At 43.7% G+C, this 23443-nt stretch overlaps 2 protein-coding genes across 2 annotated transcripts in view; one reads left to right on the forward strand and one right to left on the reverse strand.

The window, feature by feature from the left end:
* Positions 1-58: 58 nt before the first annotated feature.
* C14H8orf48 (chromosome 14 C8orf48 homolog) lies at positions 59-15395 on the reverse strand. The gene is made up of 7 exons (XM_058814060.1): positions 15176-15395; positions 14601-14660; positions 14025-14262; positions 13363-13506; positions 4704-4915; positions 2699-2851; positions 59-1300 (listed from the first exon to the last, which is right to left on the reverse strand). The coding sequence occupies exons 3-7, from the start codon at positions 14251-14253 to the stop codon at positions 1196-1198; spliced, it is 843 nt and encodes a 280-aa protein (XP_058670043.1). The 5' UTR covers positions 14254-14262; positions 14601-14660; positions 15176-15395; the 3' UTR covers positions 59-1195.
* A 464-nt stretch (positions 15396-15859) lies between these two features.
* Positions 15860-23443, forward strand: part of MTMR8 (myotubularin related protein 8) — a gene marked incomplete at its 3' end in the record, with an annotated part of 59777 nt that continues 52193 nt past the window's right edge. The window contains exon 1 of the mRNA XM_058814059.1: positions 15860-15907. Within this exon, the coding sequence (XP_058670042.1) occupies positions 15866-15907 (42 nt within the window). The remainder of the gene's footprint in view (positions 15908-23443) is intronic.

The raw sequence follows: 23443 nt of genomic DNA on the forward strand, positions 1-23443 counted from the left end.
AACACTTCTGTTTATATCCCAGCATTTCCCTCCAGGTTTTCCATGGTTTGTGGGAAGGGAGAACAAGAGGCTAAACAGCTCTCAAGGACTCTGATAAACAATCCAGAGCAGAGGAGGGAAACAACCCCATGAAATACAAAGCCCCCTTAAGGCAGCAGTGAGGGCTCTGGTCCCAAAATGGGGGAAGAAAATGCAACAGGGGGATTTGATTCCATCTGCTTTGGCACAAAAATGCAGTGTGGGTTCACAGATAGGGATATCCCTCCAAGGTTTCCACAGAGATGGGAATACAGAGAAGTCAGGATATGGGAGGCTGAGGAGAGTCAGGCCATGGCTGAGCCCCTGCTCTCAGCTTTGGTCACAAAGGGCTGCAGAGGTGCCCAGAGAGCAGTACCAGGCTTTGGAGGCCACAGTGAGGATGATTTCACTGTCTAACCCAAAGATTCCCACCGTAATTCCATTTTATTTGGATGTGTACTGAACCCCAGATCCAGTCTTTGAACAACAGTGACTTCCTAAGCTTGAAAAACTACAACAAATTCCAAAGTATTTTCTTGCAATTTCTCTCCCAGTTTTCATCTGTTTCTTGTTTTTCTCTATCCTATATAGATTCCATGATTAATTTATTATCATTTCTCATCCCATTGGCACCCCCAGTCCTGCTGATTAATTTCTGTTACAACCTCATTAATTCCCTTCTATAAATACTTCATTTCATTTTACTGCTTTTTATAGTTAACTTTGCTTTTTGTCTTCCACCTGGGGCTCTCACTTTCAATTTACCATGAGGCAGTGGGCAAAGCCTGAGCTGAGATGCAGTAATTACACCTCCCTGCCCTGGCAAACAGAATCATTTATTTTCCTTATGGATGGAGGCAGCTGGGAGCTGCTCTGCAATCCCACAGCAATCCCCCAAAAAACAATTCTTCTGCCTCGCCAGATTAATAATGGAAACTGCTGGCTTCTGGAATTTGAGAAACCCATGGAGATGGATTACAATGTCCTGCAACATTTGCATTGAGGAGAGGTTGACTCACACCCCAGGCAGGCAGATCTGGTTCTACCTGCAGGAATATTAAAGCTGCACCCAATCCATCACTGCCACAGCAGCTCAGATCCAAAATCATTGGAATTCTGGAGCTGACTGCCCACAGGAGGCTCTCCCAGTTCTTCACCCACTGGAGTTATGGTCCATTCAGTCTTTCCATTCCTGACCCTTCAGCCTTTGCCACAAATCCCTGGGATCCTCTGAAGGTTTGGGAAAGCTTCTGAGTGCTTCTCCTAGAAGTGTGAGCATGTCCTGAAACAGAAAGCAAACATGGGATTATTCAGGACTGTATCCCTGCCATTTCTCATGGCCTGTAGCACACACCCAGCTCCTCAAGCCCAGCCAGAGGGGCAGCACTCATCCACACACTGGTGGGTTTGAAAGGATTCTGATTAAAAACTCTGGCCCAAAAAGCAGACTTCTTCCCTGAGGAGGGACAGGGAAAAGCAGCTGGCCTTGCATGGGGGAAAAATGGGAAAAAGTGAAGCCTCACCTGAGGCTGAAGCTCTCAGATCTTAGGTAGGGAGTGAGGAAGAGTCAAAATGCTGAAAACTGGAATTACACTAGGGAAGAAAGGAATGTGTGGTACAGCACAAACTCCCAGGTTGTTCAACATGAGAAGAGACCTGGGAGCTGCAGGAAGGCTCCTCCCTTCAGGCTCCCCCTCCCAAGGAGGGAGAGAAGAGCTCTTCCTTCAGGAGGATCTGTGACAGTGTTCACAGGGGTCTGAGGATGAGGGAAGAGATGAGGATCTGACTCCATGTTTCAGAAGGCTGATTTATTGTTTTATCATATATATTATATGAAAACTATACTAAAAGAATAGAAGAAAGGATTTCATCTGAAGGCTGGCTAAGAAAGCAGAGAATGGAATGATAACAAAGGTTTGTGACTGACCAGACAGTCCAAGCCAGCTGACTGTGATTGGCCATTAATTAGAAACACCCACATGAGACCAATCCCAGATGCACCTGTTGCATTCCACAGCAGCAGATAACCATTGGTTACATTTTGTTCCTGAGGCCTCCCAGCTTCTCAGAGGGAAAAATCCTAAGGAAAAGATTTTTCAGAAAATACCATGGCTGCAAGGATCCTCCTGAAGAGCAGCCACGGGAGGCCTAGGGAATTCTGCACATTTCACTGCTCCCCCAGCTGCTCCAGAGGCAATTCCTACCAACAAAGCTTCCATCTCTGGGACACTGGCACAGAGACAGGAATTGCAAGCAGAAATCTCAGAGTATCCCAGAAAAAATCCCAGTATTCCAGAAAAACCTCAGCCTCCATCAGTGTCCTAATGCAAGATTCCCAAAGGGTGAGCAAGGAAGCCCAGTAGGGGCAGTCACCCCCTATCACATCATTTAATTTGCCATTTCAGCTTGGACAGAAAACAAACTGGGGAGGTACAATCAAAAGGGACCCAAACCCATTCCAGGACAGCCTGGGAATGACCTTCAGCTTCCACAAATCAGCAACTCCAATGACTTGAGGAGAATGTTGGTCCCAAGCACTTTATTAATGAAATGGACCCAAATTCTATTTTGGTTTGCACTGATCTCAATGCCATAAATCAGGGAGAATCTGAATTACAGATTCTTTCATTACAGCACCTATAAAATGTAGCATGAATTTTTTTCAACAATAGTTGCTTACCCTGGAGTAAAACTGTTCTTCCAATTTCTCTTGGATTAAAGCACCTTCCAGCAGAGTCTTTTTTTGCCTGAGAAAGGCAACCTTGGCCAGCTCTGCTTCCTTCTGCTGGCAGCCAGGACAGGTTGAAACCTCATGGATTTCAGCTTCTGTCACCTGGAGGAGGAAACTTTGATGCCATGAGCAATGTCTGGCCTGGCAACTTTAAGAACAATAAAAAAAAATACACTAAAGACAAAAATTGGCTTTTTAGGCAGTGGTAAAATAATTCAGAGTCACAATTCCATCATCTATAACTGCTCCTATGCTGACTGTGTGCAAGGCTTTAAGCAGCAACCAGAGGAGTTATGATTATAAATTATATTTATATATTTTATAAATAAATTAAGAGGCAAATAAACTCTGGAGCCATTAGTTCAAACATGCAGCTCTGAGCCAGGATCCAGCCCAGACTCTGCAGCTCTGTCTGTGAGATAATCAGTGCTGCCAGTGATTCCTGGGTCAGGTTATCCACCATGAAATCTTAAGCTTATTTAACAGCATTACACAAATCCCAGGGTTTGTGCTTTTATGAAATATCAATGGTTTTATCTGATCTAATTGACTCAGATTCCATCTGGCTCCATAAACACATTCAATTGCTACAAAGACAGAGGAATCAGCCCAAGGAAGTCCCATCCCAGGCCTCTGTCTCCTCTTCCCTGATTTCTCTGGACAAAAATGTTGTGGGGAACTACAACAGAACCAAGCAGATGAAGTCACTTTTCTCAGGGAATGTATTCCCACAATGGAAGACAAAGAAAGATAAAATAAAAAATTCCACTAAATTTGCAAGGTAGATTAACATTAACAGAAATTTTAAAAGCAGATGGCTGAAATGTCAAAATTGTTTTAAAAGACAGGAAGGCTGAAATAATTATCACATCAGAACTGACTTTAAAGTGTTGTTTTTAGATGCAGGGCTGAGGGGAGGAGCTGGACATAAAACCCATCCTGTGGTGGGAAAAAACCACTGGACTGGTGACAAAAAAAAAAGATTTGCATAGGGTAAAGATGAGACAGAGGCTGAGGTCAGCAAGATTTTATTGGAACAGTTTTCATCAATATTATCTAATACCTGAGAAAGCTGGGAACACAGGGAGGTTTTGTTTTTGGAATTCTTCTAATCCTGGAGTCCCAAAGACTTCACAACAAATAATATGCAGAATAATTTGATAAATAATAGGAGCAAACACAATCAGAGAAAAAGGTTTTTCCTCTAGCTGGCCCAGGGCTTCTTGCAAAATAAATTATGACCCCAGCCTTGCTCAATCACACAAATTAGGATTTTATCAGCAGACAATAGTTTATGGTGATTATTTGCTACCAACAGTTGTACAGTGATGTATTGTGACAGTGTTCACAGGGGTCTGAGGGTGAGGGAAGAGATGAGGATCTGACTCCATGTTTCAGAAGGCTAATATAATTATATTATATTATATTATATTATATTATATTATATTATATTATATTATATTATATTATATTATATTATATTATATTATATTATATTATATTATATTATATTATATTATATTCATACTAAAAGAATAGAAGAAAGGATTTCATCAGAAGGCTGGCTAAGAATAGAAAAAGAAAGAATGATAACAAAAGCTTGTGGCTGGGACAGAGAGTGATTGGCCATTAATTACAAACCACCACACGAGACCAATCCCAGATGCACCTGTTGCATTCCACAGCAGCAGATAACCATTGTTTGCATTTTGTTCCTGAGGCCTCACAGCTTCTCAGGAGGAAAAATCCTAAGGAAAGGATTTTTCATTTAATGTGTCTGTGACAATGTCTGAGAAATGAGAAGATTAAATCTTGGGCTGTCAACCCAAAACCTCTTCCAGTGGCCTGAGCCTGGCATCAGTAAGGTCTGCCTGCCTTGATCCTCTAATTATGGCTTTTTTCTGCAGTGGTTCTCCAGAATTTAGGGGAAATCTCCCTTTGCCTCCCCCAGTACCTGTTTCAGAGCCTCCCTGGTGTTTTCCAGCAGGATCCTGTTCATCAGCTGGGCAGGAACAGCACAGGACTGTCCTGGCTCAGTCTGCCTTGCTGGGGCTCCCCAGTGCAGCCTCCTGCCCCTGCGTGCCTGCTGCTGCTGCATGCTGCTGATCCCGCTGCTGCAGAAACGGCTCAGAGCTCCCAGCTCTGCCTGGGAGAACCCAGAAACTCCTGAAAGCAACAGGGAAAGGCATCAGTGGCTGTGCCAGGGACAGAGGAATGGCTGCTCTGCACCTGTGTGAGCTCCTGTGGGCCAAGGAGTGTCGGTTTCTCGGCTGTTTTATGGCCTGGAAAGGCCCGGGGTGGCCTTGGGCAGCCCGCGCTCCAAAGGACGAGAAGAGGCTTCAGGTTTTTTCTCAGTCTTCAGTGTTTATTAGTTTTTTATCTAAAAGATTTTCTCTCGGCCCGACAGAGGTCTGCACAGCAGCCAGCCATGAGCACACTGAGCGCCCCCGGGGCGGTCACCTATCTTTATACTCAAAATTATGTATACAATATTTACCTATTTTCCCCAATACCTTTCACCCTTATTGACCAGTGCACTTTTAGTAATAACCAATCCCAAAGTGCTAACATCACCACAGAAGATGGAGGCCAAGAAGAAGAAGAAGAAGAACAGGACACGCCCCAATTCCTCCATCTTACTTCTCCAGACCCCCCTGTACAGAAATTCTAAACCCTGTGTTTCACACTCTAATTAACTTATCCCTTCACCATTTATCCCAGTGAAATCCTCCCATCCTCATACAGGTGTCGTCTCCCGTGCAGGATCAAAGTCCAGCCACCGACACTTCTGGCAATATTCCAGGACTCCCGAGCCCCCCAAGGGTGGTCTCGGCCACTCTGCACATCAGTCCTGAGGTGCTGAGATCCCACAAAGGAGAGCCAAACCCTGCCTGCAGCAACGCAGAGCACGGCTAAACACAAACGGGGTGGCAGCTGTGGCAATCTGCACGGTAAATGGCTCTAAAATAATAATTTACACAAGTGGGGATAGAATCTGTAGGAACCTGCACAATAAATGGCTCCAAAATCAGAATTTAAACATAAATATGGATGGCAGCTGCAGGAACCTGCACAATAACTGTCTCTAAAACAGGCTCCAAAATCAGAATTTAAACACAAACGGGATGGCAGCTGTAGGAACCTGCACAATAAATGGTTCTAAAATCAGAATTTAAACACAAATGTGGATGGGAGCTATACGAACTTGCACAATAAATGGCTCTAAAATTCTAAAATCAGAATTTAAACACAAATGTGGATGGGAGCTGTAGCAACCTGCACAATAAAAGGCCCTAAAAAAGGCTCCAAAATCAGAATTTAAACATAAATGTGGATAGGAGCTGTTGGAACCTGCACAATAAATGGCCCTAAAACAGGCTCCAAAATCAGAATTTAAACACAAATGGGGTTGGGAGCTGTAGGAACTTGCACAATAAATGGCTTAAAAATCTGAATTTAAACACAAGTGTGGATGGGAGCTGCAGAAACCTGCACAACAAATGGCTCTAAAATCAGAATTTAAACACAAATGGGACAGCAGCTGTAGGAACCTGCAAAATAGTTGGCTCTAAAATCAGAATTTAAACACAAATGGAGTTGGGAGCTGTACGAACTTGCACAACAAATGGCTCTAAAAGAGGTTCCAAAATCAGAATTAAAGCACAAATGTGGATGGGAGCTCTAGGAACCTGCACAATAATTGGCTCCAAAATCAGAATTTTAAACACAAATGTAGATGGGAGCTATAGGAACTTGCATAATTAAAGGCCCTAAACAGACTCCAAAATCAGAATTTAAACACAAATGGGAGGGAATCTGTAGGAACCTGTACAATAAATGGCCCTAAAATCAGAATTCTAAACACAAATGTGCATGGGAGCTGTATGAACCTGCATAATAAATGGCTTTAAAACAGGCTCCAAAATCAGAATTTAAACACAAATGGGGATGGGAGCTGTAAGAATTTGCACAATAAATGGCTCCAAAATCAGAATTTACACAAATGGAGATGAGAGCTATAGGAACCTGCACAATAAATGGCTCAAAAATCAGAATTTAAACACAAATCTGGATGGGATGGGAGCTGTAGGAACTTGAACAATAAATGGCTCTAAAATCAGAATTTTAAACACAAATGTGCATGAGAGGTGTAGGAATTTGCACAATAATTGGCTCTAAAATCAGAATTTTAAACACAAATGTGCATGAGAGGTGTAGGAACCTGCACAATAAAAGGCCCTAAAATAGGCTCCAAAATCAGAATTTAATCACAAATCTGGACGGGAGCTGCAGGAACCTAATTGGCTCTAAAATCAGAATTTACACAATTGGGGATGGCAGCTGCAGGAACCAGCAAAATAAATGGCTCTAAAATTCTAAAATCAAAATGTAAACACAAATGGGGTTGGGAGCTGCAGGAACCTGAACAATAAATGGCTCCAAAATCAGAATTTAAACACAAATCTGGGTGGGATGGGAGCTGTAGGAACTTGCATAATGAAAGGCTCTAAAACAGGCTCCAAAATCAGAATTTAAACTCAAATGGGATGGCAACTGCAGGAACCTGAACAATAAATTTGGAGCCTAAAACAGGCTCCAAAATCAGAATTTAAACACAGATATGGATGGGAGCTGTAGGAACTTGCACAATAAATGACTCCAAAACCAGAATTTAAACACAAATGTGGATGGGAGCTGTAGGAACTTGCACAGTAATTGGCTCTAAAATCAGAATTTTAAACACAAATGTGCATTGGAGGTGTAGGAATTTGCACAATAAATAACTCTAAAACAGGCTCCAAAATCAGAATTTAAACACAATGTGGATGGCAGCTCTAAGAACTTGCATAATAAATGGCTCCAAAATCAGAATTTAAACACAATTGTGGAAGGGAGCTGTAGGAACTTGCATAATAACTGGCCCTAAAACAGGCTCCAAGATCAGAATTTAAACATAAATGTGGATGGGAGCTCTAGGAACCTGCACAATAAATGGCTCCAAAATCAGAATTTAAACACAAATGGGATGGCAGCTATAGGAATCTGCACAAAAAATGGTTCTAAAATCAGAATTTAAACAGAAATGTGGATGGGAGCTGTACGAACTTGCACAATAAATGGCCCTAAAACAGGCTCCAAAATCAGAATTTAAACACAGATGTTGATTGAAGCTGTAGGGACCTGCACAATAATTGGCTCTAAAATCAGAATTTTAAACACAAATCTGGATGGGAGCTGTAGGAGCTTTTACAATAATTTGCTCTAAAATCAGAATTTACACAAATGGGGATGGCAGTTGCAGTAACCAGTAACAATAAGTGACTCAAAAATCAGAATTTAAACACAAATGGGGATGGGAGCTACAGGAACTTGCATAATAAAACACCCTAAAAGAGGCTCCAAAATCAGAATTTAAACACAAATGTGGATGGGAGCTGTAGGAACCTGCACAATAAATGGCTCTAAAGGAAGCTCCAAAGATGGGAGGAAATAAAAAGACAAAAGGTTAATGGCACAGGATAAACAGATTAGCAAAGCAAGCAGTTAAACACTATGACATTAAATAAACTGGCTGTCAATAATACAGATTTAGCACCTCACCACCTGAAACTGCAACTTGCTAAACCCAAATGAATTAATATATCAAGAGAGATCTCATCAATAACTCTAAGGAGCAATTTGTAAGAAAAATTAGAGGCAGTGTCCACTGAAGGCACTCTGGAAACACCTCCAATAAATTCCACAAACTACAGAAAGGCAATTTTTTTTTGGAGGAAATGCAATTAGAAAACACTTCTTATCTAAAGCTTCAACAATCATTTCCTAAATTCTTTAGAAGATCTTATTTCAAAAACATCATTCCCTCTTTCATCTTCCCTTATCCTTCCCAGTGGCACATAAAAATAAATAAAACAGAGATTAGACTTCAGCTGGGCGGGTTAGGATGGATTTACAACTTCATTCAGGGCTTTTGGGGAGATTTTCCAGAGGCTCAGAGCACAAGCAGGGCAGTATTTCATGGCCAGCAGCTCAGGATGGGCTCTCCAGGTTTCCATGGGCAGATTTCCCCCAAAATCAGGCAGGTGGTGACTCCAAAGTGTTTAACCCCAAGGATTCACACCCAAATTCCTGCTGGGAGCTTGGGTTCTATCATTTGAACAACCCCTCCACATTTTCTCTTTTCAGGATTAAATTCAATTTCCAGACTTGGCATTCCAGTGCCACAACACAAATCCTCAAAAGACTGAAAAACTGGAATATAAAACTTCCCCCAAACTTCCCTGGGATTTATTTAGTCCTGAGTGCACAGGACACAGTTGTGGAATTCTGCAAAGAAACTGAGCATCTCCTCAGAAATCCAGTGTTTCTAAAGGATAAGGGAATCCATAATTAAAACTAAAACAGGCTTCATGGACAACATGGAAAATATGTTTAAGTTCAGAATTGAGCACCACAGAGCAATTTACTCCCCCTAAGATGATGTTTCAAAATTATTAAAAGGAAAGACAATTTATAGACATATAACTGAGAATTAGCAACACCTTAAAATGAAATTTAATTTAAAAAAAATTCTGAGGGAGCATCAGAAATATCTGAGTGGAAACCTCCATTTCAGTCATCAGGTGATTTTCCTTACAAGAATTGTGTAAAAAAGTGGAAATCCTATGATGATGTATCAAAATGATTAAAAGGAAAGACAATTTATAGACACATAAACAAGAATCAGCAACATCTTAAATGGAAATTTAATTAAAAAAAATTCTGAGGGAGCATCAGAAATATCTGAGTGGAAACCTCCATTTCAGTCATCAGGTGATTTTCCTTACAAGAATTGTGTAAAAAAGTGGAAATCATGTGCCACTTCTGGGTTTAATCTCACTAATAAAGCAGGTTCATTTATGCTGAACACAGAATGAATAAAAAGATTAAAAAGTTACCATTGTGAGGGGGGAAAAAACCTAGAACAAAAGCATTTGAGTACTCAGAGGGAGAAGTAAAACACATCAGGTCCACTGAGCATTTAGTGACAGTTTAATACCAGCCTGAATAACTCACTTAAGGTTCTTCTGACATCCACAAGTGCAATTTTATTAAGAATTGGTTTCTAATAATGCATAAATCCTGTGCTGCCACACACCCACCCATCTGCTCATCTGCACTTCCAGACTTCAGAAGAAACACTGGCAAACACAGCAATTTTTAAACCTCACTGCACGACTCGGTGCTGGAGTTATTCCTCCACATTAACTCACGCTTAACAGGATGTTCAGAAAGAATTTAAATTAGGGATCAAGGACTAGAATTTTTCTGAAAGAAACCCAAAAAAAGATGAGGAAAGTTTGTCTTTTAACTGAAGTATTTGCACACTCAGATCTCCCCCAGGCGTGGGAGGTTCACCTGCCCAGGGGATCTCAGCTCCTGCTTTGGGTTGGGTTTATTCCATGTAGATTCCCTGTTTTCCATGTGTGATCCAGACCTGCTGCAATGTTCCTTCTGCAGTGCACAGAATCCCTGCCAGTGCCCATGGCTGCTCCACAAGCACATTTTCTCATGTTTGTTACTCCAAATCCAGTGTTTCCTCTCAGTAAGGCAGAGTAGGGGACAAAAGCAGCCCAAGTGACAGCAGCACAGCTCAACCCCAGCCCCATCTCACCCAGGAAGGTCACAAAGCGTGGAATGTTTAGGCAGAAAAGCTCCACAGAGTGCAGGAAGCAGCCCAGGAGAGACCAGCTAACCCTCATGTCTGCACCCCAAACCCTGCTGAGGGAACTCAGTGACCTGTGTAGCTTTTGTAGGTTTTTTCAGTGACCTACGTAGGTTTTAACTCCAGCCTTAAGTGAAACATTTGAAATCCACCAGGAGGGAGGAAAAGAAGAAAATATTTATGAGTTTCCTTTTCCTTTGATGTTTAACTTTGATTTAACAGGGAAATTGGCAGGCATTTTGTTGTTTTTATTCCTTACCAGTACTCTATTTTAAAGAAGGTAAAAAGAGATAACTGTGAAAAGCAATAATCAATAACTGCTCTGCAGTAAGGTTTTACCTCTGCAGCTCCAGATTGCATCTTCATAATGCCCTAGATTGATTTTACAGTTCAGATGAACATGCTGACAGCCTGACCTGCAAAGAACACAAGAAAGACCCCTGCAGGTACCACAGGGCAGAGAAACAGGTTGAAATGTCAGGCTGTTCATCACAAACAGGAATTTCAAATGAGTAAAACTCCTCCAGCACAGTGAATCATCCCAGAGTCACACAGCAACCTGGGTTGGAAGGACCTTAAAGCCCATCCAGTGCCACACTGGGACACATCCCACTGTCCCAGGTGCTCCAAGCTCCATCCAACCCAGCCTTGGGCACTGCCAGGGATGGGGCAGCTCCAGCTCCTCTGGGCAACTGTGCCAGGGCATCCCCACCCTCCAGGGAACAATTATAGGAGCAGGGCAGAAAAATAAACAGGCAAAGCATTTGATGGAGAGGCAGCTGGTGAGCACAGCACCAGCCAGGGCGTTACAGAGCCCCACCTGAATTCTCAGACACAGCCAAGCTGAAGAATTGCCTTTTCCTGAGTACATTTTAAAGATGACTAACATGGAGCAATCTCTGTGGAACTGAGGATTTACACTCATTTTGTGATGCATTTGCCTAATAACAGCTCGTGCTTCCACACTGGGGTGCAGGGACAAAGAACTCTGATGAAAATTCCTCACTTCACCTGAGGCCAGCATGTTTTCCTTCTTTCAGCCCACAAAGAAAACCATGAAAAATAAAAATGACATTCCAGAGTGTTCCTACAGGCAAAGCAGAACCTTTTGCTCCCCCATCACATCTAACCCTATTAGCAGTAAGATGAGAAGGAAAGTCTTGAGGCAACAAAACAAACCCCAATTCAGAGCACCCTGTGTGCTCAGTGATTCACTGAGCTGAGTGTTCTGAGGGGACTCACTGTGCAGCAATCCACTTCCAGGTGAGCTCATCTGCTGCACTAAAAAAACATCTCCAAGCTGCTAAAACAATACAAGAGTTGGGGGCTACCATGTGCTGAAGGATTAAGTCCAAGAGAAGCATTTACAGATATCAGAAGAATTGCTGTGGCTATTTTGTGGTAATATTCTGCAATTAAAAAATGCAGAATATTATGATTGATTTGGGGATAGCTGATTATGATTGATTTGGGGATAGCCTGGCTGGGTACTGTGCTTGCATCAAAGAAAAGCAGAAACCATATTTTGTGCTGCTCATATGGATCATTGGAAGCACCAAAGTACCTGAGGCTGCCACAGGGACAAGTGACAGGAGCAGCAAGGACAAGCCAGCTCTGCATCCTTCACCTCAAGATCATGGAGCAGGATTTGCTGCTCCAGCCTCAGTGCTCTCCCTGACTCCCCCTGCCCTCAGCACCCACCAGCCAAAGGCACAAGTTCCCTGGTGAGGAACTGCAGGGATCTGCCAGGGATTCTATGAATAAAATCCTCTGAGTGAGTGCAACTTCCAAGGGAAATCATCCCAACCTTCAGCTGTGGCTCATCCTCCCCTCAGTGCCTCTGAGCCCACCAGGTCCCGTTGTCTGTCTCCAGGAATCAGTCACAGGGCTCTGGTGTATTTTGGGAAGATTCTCCTGTAGGAGCAGCCCAGGATGAGCTGCTCCACACTGCCCTGACTGCAGAGCAATGCAGGAGATGAGCCAGGAGCCCCAGCACTGACACTGGGGAAGGAGCTCTGCTCTCACCAGCCTGGCAGGTGCTGCTTCCTTAGGGCAGATGGGTGCTCTGAGGATGCTGGAGCACAAATCCCACACCATGAAGGGCCCAGGCAGGAGGATCCCTGTCCCACAGTGACCTACAAAACTCCAAGTGTGCTCACCTCCCATCAACATGGAGATTGAGGAAGGTTCCCCGTCTGCTCCCATTATTTTTTGCTCAGTTACAGCTTTTTTGCTCTTTTTTCTTAATTAAAAATAGCATCTCTGACCCACTTTTTGACAGACTTTAGCAGGGCTTGCATCCCACCATCTGCTCTCACAGTTCCTTGCATAACTGGTACATGGAAATGGATCCTTCCTTCCTCCTTTCCCTTCTCCTCCTCCCTGCACTCCATCGTTATTTGGGTAAAGCTGCTCCATTGTTCCTGCCAAAATTGGAGCCCTACTGCCTCCCTCAGCTTGGGAAAGGAACTAGAACAGGGCAAACAAATAATTCAATTATCAATACTGTTGGTTAACAAGGGGGAAAACCTGTGTCACACAATAAATTCTGAAGTCATGTTTATTTCGGAGGGGAAAATGCCCAAATTTCCTCTACAGCTGGAGAGAAAAAAAACTGAATTAAATTAAACAATTAAATGTCAAACATGGGGACATTTTTGAATTTTGTGGTAATGCCTCACCAGGATAATGTCACTACATGGGGGGAGCATCAAAGCCATGTGTGATATGGGAGACAAGCTGCACTCCAAGAAAGCATAAAAGAGAAACTTTGCACTTAATTACTTGGCTAATTAAGCCAGGCTAATTAGCTGGCTTGATTTAATCGCCTGTGTATAAAATTTAAGTCAAGTTTACATCTCCTTCCAAAAGAAACAATTACAGGCTCTGCTGAAGTTACCCAACTCACCAGCAGGAGTTGTGATGGCAGATTTGTCTGGCCTAATCCCAGTGTCTTTATTTTTCAGATCAATCCACTTTCCCAGGGCATCAATCCATTTTCCTATGGCAGCTCTTTCCACAGCTGCAGGATCCACTGCTTCAGACTCCTCCTCTGCAAGGAAAAAAGGCAACTTTGAACACACATTGTGAGGAAAGCAAAGTGGGTGGCAAATAATCCTCCACTTGAATGTGCCAGTTCTCCCTGCTAGGGAGGAGAAACCCTGAGCCACAGCAATACACAGATGAGGCCACAGATTTCAGCTCCTGCTTTATCCTTCCTCTGCTGCAGCTTTGAGGTCCTACCCAGCCCTCTTCAGTATTTTAAATCATGGAACTATCCCATGGAAAAATTGTTTTATGGCCCAGCTACTTTTCATTCATGGTAAAAAGTAGCTTGGAGAACTGTTTTTTAAGGTGCCAACAGAATTTCAGCATCACAAGGTTACTAAGGAAGGATTTCTATGGCCAAGTCCTTCCCATGGAGCTGTCTGAAGCATGGATCTGGTGGGCACTCTGCACAGCAAGGACACTGCATGCAGTTTTCACATGTTTATTTTCACTGATCTGAGTCCCCAGTGCACTGATAGGAGCTGTGGAAGGCAGGCCTCAAGCAGGGAGAGCTCTGCATACCTGCAGCACTTTGCCCTGCCAGTGATGCTGAGCTTCCCAAAGCCTCTGACACAGCTGCCCCCTCCACATCCTCTGTGGAACACCAGGATCCAGGTGCTTCACTCTCCTCCTCCTCGCTGAAGGACTCAAAGGTGTCTCCTGAATAGTCCAAGGCAGAGCTGCTGTGACTTTGGCTCCGCTCCAGCCCCTTCCCATGGCTCCTGGAGCTCTCTGCTGGGGCAGCTGCCATGGGACAGCACTGCAAGTAAAAACAAAAACAAGGTCAGTTTCACAGGATTACTCACCGCAACATGGGAGGTACTTTGGGATGTTACAGCCACATCACACCAGATTTAACCACCACAACAGGTGGGTAAAATCACAACTCAGTCGTGACCAAGCCAAAGCATGGATTAGAGCAGCACACGCTCAGATCCACAGGGGAAATGTACAGAACCAACTAGCACTGAACAATAGCTGTGAAATCTGAGCGGCATTCTTTGCAAATCTGTAGTGGATTACAGTAATGCTTGGATTAAATTTTTCATTAAAAAAATAATCAAATTTTCCCCTTTCTAGTATCTTAAAGGAACTTACAGGAAAGAAAAGGTAAGACTATTTACAACACCAGGCAGCGTCAAAACAAGGGGGAATGAGCTGAAATGGAAAGAGGATGGTTAAATGAGATAGTGGGAAAAAACCTTCCACCATCCCAGGCTGCTCCAGCCCCAATGTCCAGCCTGGCCTTGGGCACTGCCAGGGATCCAGGGGCAGCCACAGCTGCTCTGGGCACCCTGTGCCAGGGCCTGCCCACCCTGCCAGGGAATAATTCCTAATTCCCAATATCCCATCCATCCCTGCCCTCTGGCAGTGGGAGCCATTCCCTGCGTCCTGTCCCTCCATCCTTGTCCCCAGCCCCTCTGCAGCTCTTCTGGAGCCCCTTCAGGCCCGGGCAGGGCTCTGAGCTCTCCCTGGATTCTCTCCCTCAGCTCTCCCAGCCCGGCTCCAGCGCTGCAGCTGCTCCGTGCCCGGCAGCTCCCCCAGCCAGGGCCGTGCCCGCCCCTCACGGGCTCCGGGAGCTGCTCTGCCCTTCCCTCGCTGCTCTCAGCCCTCTTGGACGGGCTCTAAGCGCGGCTTTTTCCCCCTGTGGCCCTCAGAACGTCGCTCCTTACCCCGTCCCCGCTCCCCCGGGCGGGAAGGGGCGGCCCCGGGAGCTGAGGGCGGAGCGGGGCGGGGAGTGGAGCCCGGGCCAGCCGCGGTTGAGGCGGAAAATCCGGCCCCGAGATCCTGCCGGGCTTGTGGGGTCGGTGTTGAATAGTGCCGGGCTTGCGGGGTCGGTGTCGAATGGTGCCGGATGTATGGAGTTGGGGTTGAATGGTGCCGGGTTTGTGGGGTTGGGGTTGTGCACATCCCGTCCCAGCTGAGCCCCACAGCGATTCCCCCCGGATTTGGAGAGGGCTCTGAGGAGCTGGAGCGAGTCCGGCGGCTTGCAAAGGGTGAGGGAGCAGGGCTGGAGGAGCTGAGCTGGGTCTTTATTCCCCCCTGGGTGTGTTTATCCCTCCCCTGGGTGTGTTTGATCCCCCCTGGGTGTATTTATTCCCCCCTGGGTGTGTTTAATCCCCACAGGATCCCCACATTGCACAAAAAGCGATAAAGAGGTGCCCGGAGCTGTGGCAGCGGCTTGTGGTAAAAACACCTCACGGCCAGCTACAGTTCTGCCACAAGGACGCAAAAGCCTAGAGAAACACTAGGGGATTTTTAAATTTTTTTTTTTTTTTTTTTTTTTTTAACTTTAGGACAGTGTATTACACCCAAGAAGATGAAGGCAGATGGCCTTGGATGTGACACTTCATGGAAATGAGATGCAAAAAGTATTCCAGGGCATGAAATCTTTCCGTTTTCAGGTACAATTTCTATAGGTTATATCATGATGAAAGCAACTCGTCTCTATTCTGGGATCTTGCTTTAAAATCGCTATTTCAGGTTAGCTAATACCACTTTCTGTTTTGTTTTGTTTTGGGGTGTTTGTTTTTTGTTTTGGGGGTTTTTTTTTTGTTTGTTTTTATTGGGATTTTTTGCAGATTTTTGGTTCTTGTTTGAGTTTTTTGGGGATTTTTTGTTTGTTTTTAGGTTTTTTTTTCATTGAAGTCTTTTTTTTTGTCAAGAAAAGCTGATTCTCCACTCCTGGGATGGCACAGTGTGTTTGCTGTCACTGGGGTTTTATCCTTATGCTGAGTTTGGACTGCCTGGCCAAAGGACAAGAGATTTTGTCTTCTCTCACATTTGAAGCGCAGCAAAAGTGATCTTGTGTCTCTTGGAACAGAGAACTCTGTGCTGGTCTCTACATTTCATGTAAGAAGGAATGGGCAGCATGAGATGGATGCAGGAGTGTAATAAATGCATTGATGCAGTGGTGGAATAAACAGCTCTGCACATTGTTCAGGGTGTAACATTCACTTCTTTGCTGAGTGAGCTGCTTGGGGCTCGCCCTTTTCTTGTAGTTTGCTGCAAGAAATTAAAATAATTGATGTGGGATAAACATTTCTTGTACCTTTTCCGCCCATCCAAAGGAAAGCAGTGATCAGAGGGGTGTGTGAGTGGAAGGGCAGTGCAGGAGCCAGCTCAATGCCAGGAGCTTGTGGAGACAGGAATCTGGAATTCTGGAATTCTGTACAGTTTGGATCAGCCAGACCTGCCTTGTGTCCTAAACCTCTCCAGCCCAAAGTTCACCTTGCACTGGCTGCTCTGAGGTGTTTTCATTCTCAAGAAGATAATGTGGCAGCCAGGCTGAGGGAGGTGAGGAGCTGGAAGGATCTAGAAGATAAAGAGAGATTTCATGGTCTGAGTTAAAAACCACAGGGAAACAGGGCTGGGAGAAACATTTCCTTTTCTTTAAAAATCTAATCATCATGCACAGAGAATAACCCAGAATAACTGAGAATAACCCAGATCCCCACAGCTCCCACTAAATGCTTTGATTATTTATCATTGCCCATTTTTTATGGAAACAGTTGACATTAGATTATTAGTGACCTGGGTGGTATTTGATTTTTTTCCCCTTGGAGGTTAAAGACTTTGTAGTTTCCTGTTCTAGGTCCTTTTTAAAATTCATTTTAGGGCATGAAAAATATATTGTTCCGTCAAGTTTATTTCTCTGACATTTATTCAGTGCAGAGTGTGATCCTAATATTAAAGGTTTTTGATTTGAAGCCCAGGATACAGACAAGGCTTTTCAGTGGTCTTCCCTAAACCAGGACATTTCATCACTGCCTGGGAAGTTATGATGTTGGAACAGCATAATTATTTGAAGGAGTGTTTGTTTTTCAGGGATTTGTGGGTGATATTAGATGGCTCAGCTCAGTTGTGTCACAAGGTATTAAGGTTTCTGCCTGCTGAAGTCATGGAGCTGGGCCTATATAGAGCCATAAATAATATTGTGGGAGAGCCAGTGACAGACTTTGACTCCAGCTCAACTCTTTATTACTTGTTATATTAAATTTAAACACAATTGTTGAATTCCTTGCTGTGGGCAAAATGCTTTTTGATGTCTCCTTCTATTAAAGTTGTAATATCCCTTTTAGCCTGTGAAACTCACTCTTGCCAGGTGTGTTTCTCCAATAATTAATGATGCTAGCAGAATTAATTGGGCTGGCACCACAGGGTTGGGTATCCAGTTGGGAATTATGGGGTGAGGCCAGTGGAATTAAGCACATTTTGATTGTGGGGAAAGTTCATGGGGCTCAATAATGAGATGCTCGTGGGCATTACTCTGTAGGAAAGGGCAGATCCAGGCTGGAACATTTTTTTAACTCTGGAAATATGAAGGACAAATGCAAGAACTGTTAGGAAATTTGAAAGCATTTGTTGACAATTTAAGATACAGTCAAGGTTCTCCTCTTTATCAGCACAGAAAGTGCTGCCAGGGAGCCCCCAGACACCATAAATCATCCAGGAGAGTGCAGAGGCTGAGAAGATTACAAAGGAAAGGCTCTGGGGCAGGCAGCACCCTGAGAAGTCATTGTTTAGGGCCTGCTGTATTTTAAATGGTCATTTCAGCTGCCATTAACTCCCATCCCTAATTAGAAAATGGATTGATCTTTGCTGGAGACTGGCAGGTGTCCCTGGCACATCAGAGCTCTGCATAGCAATGAGATGGTGAACGTGTCCACTGAGTTTCAGACAGGGGAAAAACAGAAAATCCATATTTCAGGCAGCTGTTGTTAATTGTGCTTTGGGATTGGTGTTGGAAGCAACACTCCATCAGCAAGGCCATCCCTGCCTTCCTGATTTTCCTTGTGCTTTAAACTGGAGAAATATCCTTCCTCACCCTGTCCTAAGGAGGTGGGAAACAGCAAATTTTATCTTCCTCCTTTGTGCCTGCAGATTTCCTCCTGAGTCCTCTCTTCTCACAGAATTTCAATAACCCGATGGGAAAACATCTGAAAATGCAATAAAGTTCATGAGGCAGCATTATCAAATCTCCATTCACAGGGATGGATATCCATGGGTATGGAAACATCCAGCTCCTCAGTGGACACTGAATTTCTAATTCCCATCTTCCCCAGCGGCCTCAAATTTTTTGTGTGTGAATAACTCAGTGCTGCTTCACCCCAGCAAGGTGTGAATCTGGGAAAAGCCCAGGTCCTGCTGTGCCAGGGACACCCAGAGGGGTTGGTTTCTAGCTCAGTTTGGTTGTTTGTCTGCAGGTTTGCATCAAGAATTATTTTACAGAGTTATTGTAGGTGATTAAAATAGCTGGATGTTGGAGAGCAGTGGTTTTTCCTTGTTTTTCCAAGGAATATTACAGCCTGAACATGACATTAATTTGTAGGAAAGAGGAGAATCAGAAACCTGTCTAGTGAAGGCTTGAGGTTCCTTCATTTTCTTCTCTCCTTTTATTATTTTTGCCCAGTGATTTCCCTGTGGCCCATCCTGCTGAATTCCAGTGCATGGCAGTGGGAAGGGGTTCCAAAGGGATCACCAAAGGCATCCCCTGCTCCTGGCAGATCAATACTGGACTTATTGATCAGTTTGCTTTGGTAACAGGTTGACTCTTTTGGCAATCTTTCAGGATTGGATTCAAACCAATGAGTTACTTTGCCAGTTCAGCAAATGCTTTAATTTAGAAATGGCAGCTTTTCATACTGACTGTGTGCTTAGCCTAAAAACACAGAATTTATTCATTCCTTATTCATTTCAATTTCTTGAAGCACTGAAGTGCCCTACACCTCCTGTGGGTCATAGCAGCAAGGGATTTTCTGTTTTCCTTTCCAGTCCTTTGCTGGTGGAATACTGTTTCTACTGGAGAGCCTGGACTGATTTTGTAGTTCAGAGGACTTTTCTAATCTCTCCTGAGCTTAAGAAGATTGCTCATTTCTGAGGAGTCTCATGGTCCTGGGGGCAGGAACATCAATGCTGCTCTGAGCATTTCCCCTCTGGGAAGGAGGTGACTTGTTTTCAGTGATTATATTTTTTTGGGAAAGAACTTCTCCCTTCATTTTCTGGGACTGTTTGATAACTCAGAAAACAAACATTAATTTGAAGTTTGGCAACCAGTTTGTGCCACTTTTTTGTGTAGATATTTGAGGACTTCAGTGTCCTAATCTGATGCAGATGCCCTCAATAAATGTAGCCCCTATAATCTTAAATAGTGATTTTATTTGTGAACCAGGCAAATTCCTGGCTGCTTTCTGGAACATTCCTCAGGTCTCTGTGCTGAGTAATGCTGCAGCTACTGAGTAAACCTGTCCTTCCCTTTGGTTATACACAAAACAACTGTAAAACTGGTAACTTCAACTCCTATTAATAGAATGACCCTCAGGTGTCAATAATCCCAAATTATTTCAGGCTTTTAAGAGTTCCTGTTAGACTTGGGAGCATGCAGATGCCTAAAATGGCCTTAAAACCCAATTAAGAGTACAAATGGGAAGACAATTTGTACTGACTCATATAATTTTGAAGAACATTTAAAACACTGATTACTCTCCAAAGACAGGGAAAATACGGGTGAGTGCTGGGACATCAAAGGCATAAAGAGTAAATGGCTCCTGTAAGGGCAGAGTGGCAGCCTGGATTCTCATTGGGGCTGTGACAGATGCTTGTTATTCATTATTAACCTTTGCTAATTGTCTAATTGCTTGTGGTATCATTGGGAGTGAATCACCTTTCTCATCCTCAGTATGAGACCCTCACAAGTCCTGTGCTTTCCCCCCAAGTTTCCTGAGCTCACTGGTGGATATTTGTGAAATAATTGTGCTCCATTTGAGAGGCTGAGGCACCACAGCAGGAGAAGGTTGGTGGGAGGAAGCTGGTGGGGAGTTGGGCAGGCAGGTGAGACACTGCCATGCCCAGGAGATTCCCAGGTGTGGGGATGAAGGGGATTTCAGGGTGCAGAGCTTCCCAAATGTTATAGATACATATTAAAATATTGGCTTTTTGCAAATATTAAAATGGATTTTATATGTGTGGTGTTCAAGTAACTTTATAATAAAGTTTTTATTTCTGTTGTTAATTAAGCTTAGTGAAATAGCTGATATCAGTGTGCCTGTGTTAAAATGCTGCTGGGATGGGATAACATCCAGTGAACACAGGATGAGGACCCTGCTGCAGATATTCCAATTATCAGCACTCAGTGCCTGAAGGCAGTGTGGCCCAAAAACAGGAGATGATAAGAATGAATTAAAACCACAAGCAAGGAATCTGCATGCTCTAAAAGGGTGGAATCAAGGAGGAGCCATGCTAAACAATTCTTGGAACATGTAAGCTAGTTTGGGAAGAAAGTTTACCATAATTGTTTATGAATATGTAACAGGCTGATGCAATAGAAATGGGATATAAAGGGTGTTCCCAAACTAGCAGGTGTGCTCTTGGCTGATCCCACAATAACCTTTGCTCTGTGGTCCTTGTCTCCTATGGTTCTTTATTAAACTTTTTACATTTTCCCAGGAGAGTGAATGTGTTTTTCACACAACGCTGTCAGAGCCAGCCCAGGTCTCCTGGTGGGGACCACAGAGATCCCTCCTGTGTGTCTGAGATGCTTGAGCACAGCTGTGCTCATGGTCCTTCCATCTGATATCTCACTGGTATCTCACTGGTCTCTGCTGGGACAGGGAAGCAATCAAGGCCAGGATTTGTGTCTGAGAGTTCACCTGAAGGCTCCTGCTCTGCTCAGGCCATGCAGGGGGAGCAGAGGCTGATTCCCTCTGACTCCATCCTGAGCCAGATTTCCTGAGCTCTGCCTTCCCAGCCTTCCTCCCTGAGAGCTGCCAGCCCACATCCACATCCACAAGTGCCACTGAGCCTTCTTGAGCTGTTTATTGAATTTCTGGAAGTATCAGAAAAGCACTAAACCAACAGCTCAGCTCAGCCCTGGTGTGTGCTCTGAGGTAAATCACCTATCCCGTGCCAGGAGACCAAGGCTCCAGTAAAAAGGAGCTTGATGATCTGATTCTAATTAGTTTCTTGATTTAATGGCAGTAATTTTCCTTTCATGATGGTTGCCATTGCCCCAGCTAGCAGGGATAATAGGCCTGGTTTCCTCACAGGCTCATTTCTGATGCAGCCTCGGTTGAATCTTAAGCAATAACAACCAGAAGCCCACAGTTACTTCAAAATTATGGGATTTCAGTGGTTAAAAATGTCATGTTCTCTCACCTGAGTTGTTGACTGGGAATTGCCAATGTAAGAAAATGAACAGTCATAAAATTAAAATATAGTTTGAGTTGACTCCAATTCCTTCTAAGATGATCTTTTTGTTTCCTTGCTGATTTAAACACCTGCAAGTTAAAGTCCTCTTGAAACCAGAAATGGGCAAATAAAATTTTTAAGGAAATTAAACAGCATGGGATGGGATGTGTTTACACCAGTAGAAAAGCAGAATGACTCCACAGAAGATAATGAAAAACAAGGGAAACAAATGGACTGGTCTTAATGACCTGATGGGTGAAACTTCATTTAAGTAACATTCAGTTTTGGTTACCTGAACCAAAAACTGAATGTTTTGGTTCAGTTAACCAAACTGTAATTTTTGTCCAAAATTACACCTGAGCTGCAGAGCTATCAAAACTTGCAGCTTTAATTATTTTATTTTCCTTTTTAACTTATAAAAATTTCATTCTCCACAGCTGGATTAGAATGGGATGAGGGATCTTCACTTTTCCCCCTCTGTGATTTGTACAATCCATGGATGGATTCAGCTGGGGAAAGTTTTCTGAAGGTTTTGCCTGGTTTGAGCTCCTTGCCAAGCTTTACTCCCTTCAGGAAGAGTAATTCTACATCCCCTGCCTTTGTCCTGCATTAAATGGAATTTCCCATTATTATTTCTTGCACCTATTTACCTTTCTAAATTCTTCAAACCAAGGAGTGCTCACAGCTCTGAGGCCTTGAGCTCTCCAATTCCTCATTCACACAACACCTGCTGACTCCTGTGATAACTCAAAACCCTCTGCTGGATTATTCCTGAATTTTGAAAAGCAAAACACAGTCACAGTCCTCTCTTAGTTATGAATAATAATAATCCAGACTCTGATCCTCTGCACACTTATTTATGTGTAAAGGTGTAGCCATATGTGTAGTGCCTTGGGAAAATAGTTTATTAAAGAAAAGCCAAATTGATTCTATGCTGCATTTTCTGTGATGTTCATTAAATATTTGAAGTAAAGTACTTATAAAGAATGTATGAAGATGCATTTTGAATGAAAATGCATAAATGGAGAAAACACACTGGGATGTGCTGATTGTTTTCATTAAAACATGAAGTGTGAAGATGTATTTCTGTTCTGCCAGGAGTTTGTGCTCAAATGTTCTGGAAGGTTCACAGCTCCTGAACATGTTCCCATCCTGCACAGCCCCAGACACACAGGATTTGTGAAGAGCTCTTCTGTTTGAGAGCTCTGTGACAAGCAGCCTGAGTGCCTCCAGCAAGGGATTAACCTGAAGAACAGAACACAGCCAAGAACAAATCCCAGTCAGAGCAGAGAGTGAAATACCAAAACCATAACTGAGACCCCAGGCTGACAGAGCAGGATGGGCCAGTGAGGCTGTGCCACCATCAGCATGGAACAGCAGCAGTTCTGGTGCTTCAGTGCATTCTACCCCAATAATAAATAATAAAATAAAATTAAATTGCTTGTCCTTACAGCAGGACTTGTCACTGTGGGCCCTGGCAACAGCAGAGAGCATCACACACCAGGCTGCTGTCTAAAAACTCAGGAGTCCAAACTTGATCTCAGCTGGGAGAATCCCAGCAGCTGCAGGAATTTTATTATTACTTAAAAGCCAGGCTCTTGTTTCAGCTTTATTCCCTCCTCTCCCTAAATAAAGGGAATATTGACAAAATCTCTGTGTCTGGCTGGGTCAGCTGAGGGCAGCTCCATGGAGTGCTGGCTGTGGCTGAGGTGCCAGTCCCGTGGGGGCTCTGGAGATGCTGCTGTTCACCAGGA

The sequence above is a fragment of the Ammospiza caudacuta genome, chromosome 14 (assembly GCF_027887145.1).
Source record: "Ammospiza caudacuta isolate bAmmCau1 chromosome 14, bAmmCau1.pri, whole genome shotgun sequence".
Lineage (NCBI taxonomy): Eukaryota > Metazoa > Chordata > Aves > Passeriformes > Passerellidae > Ammospiza > Ammospiza caudacuta.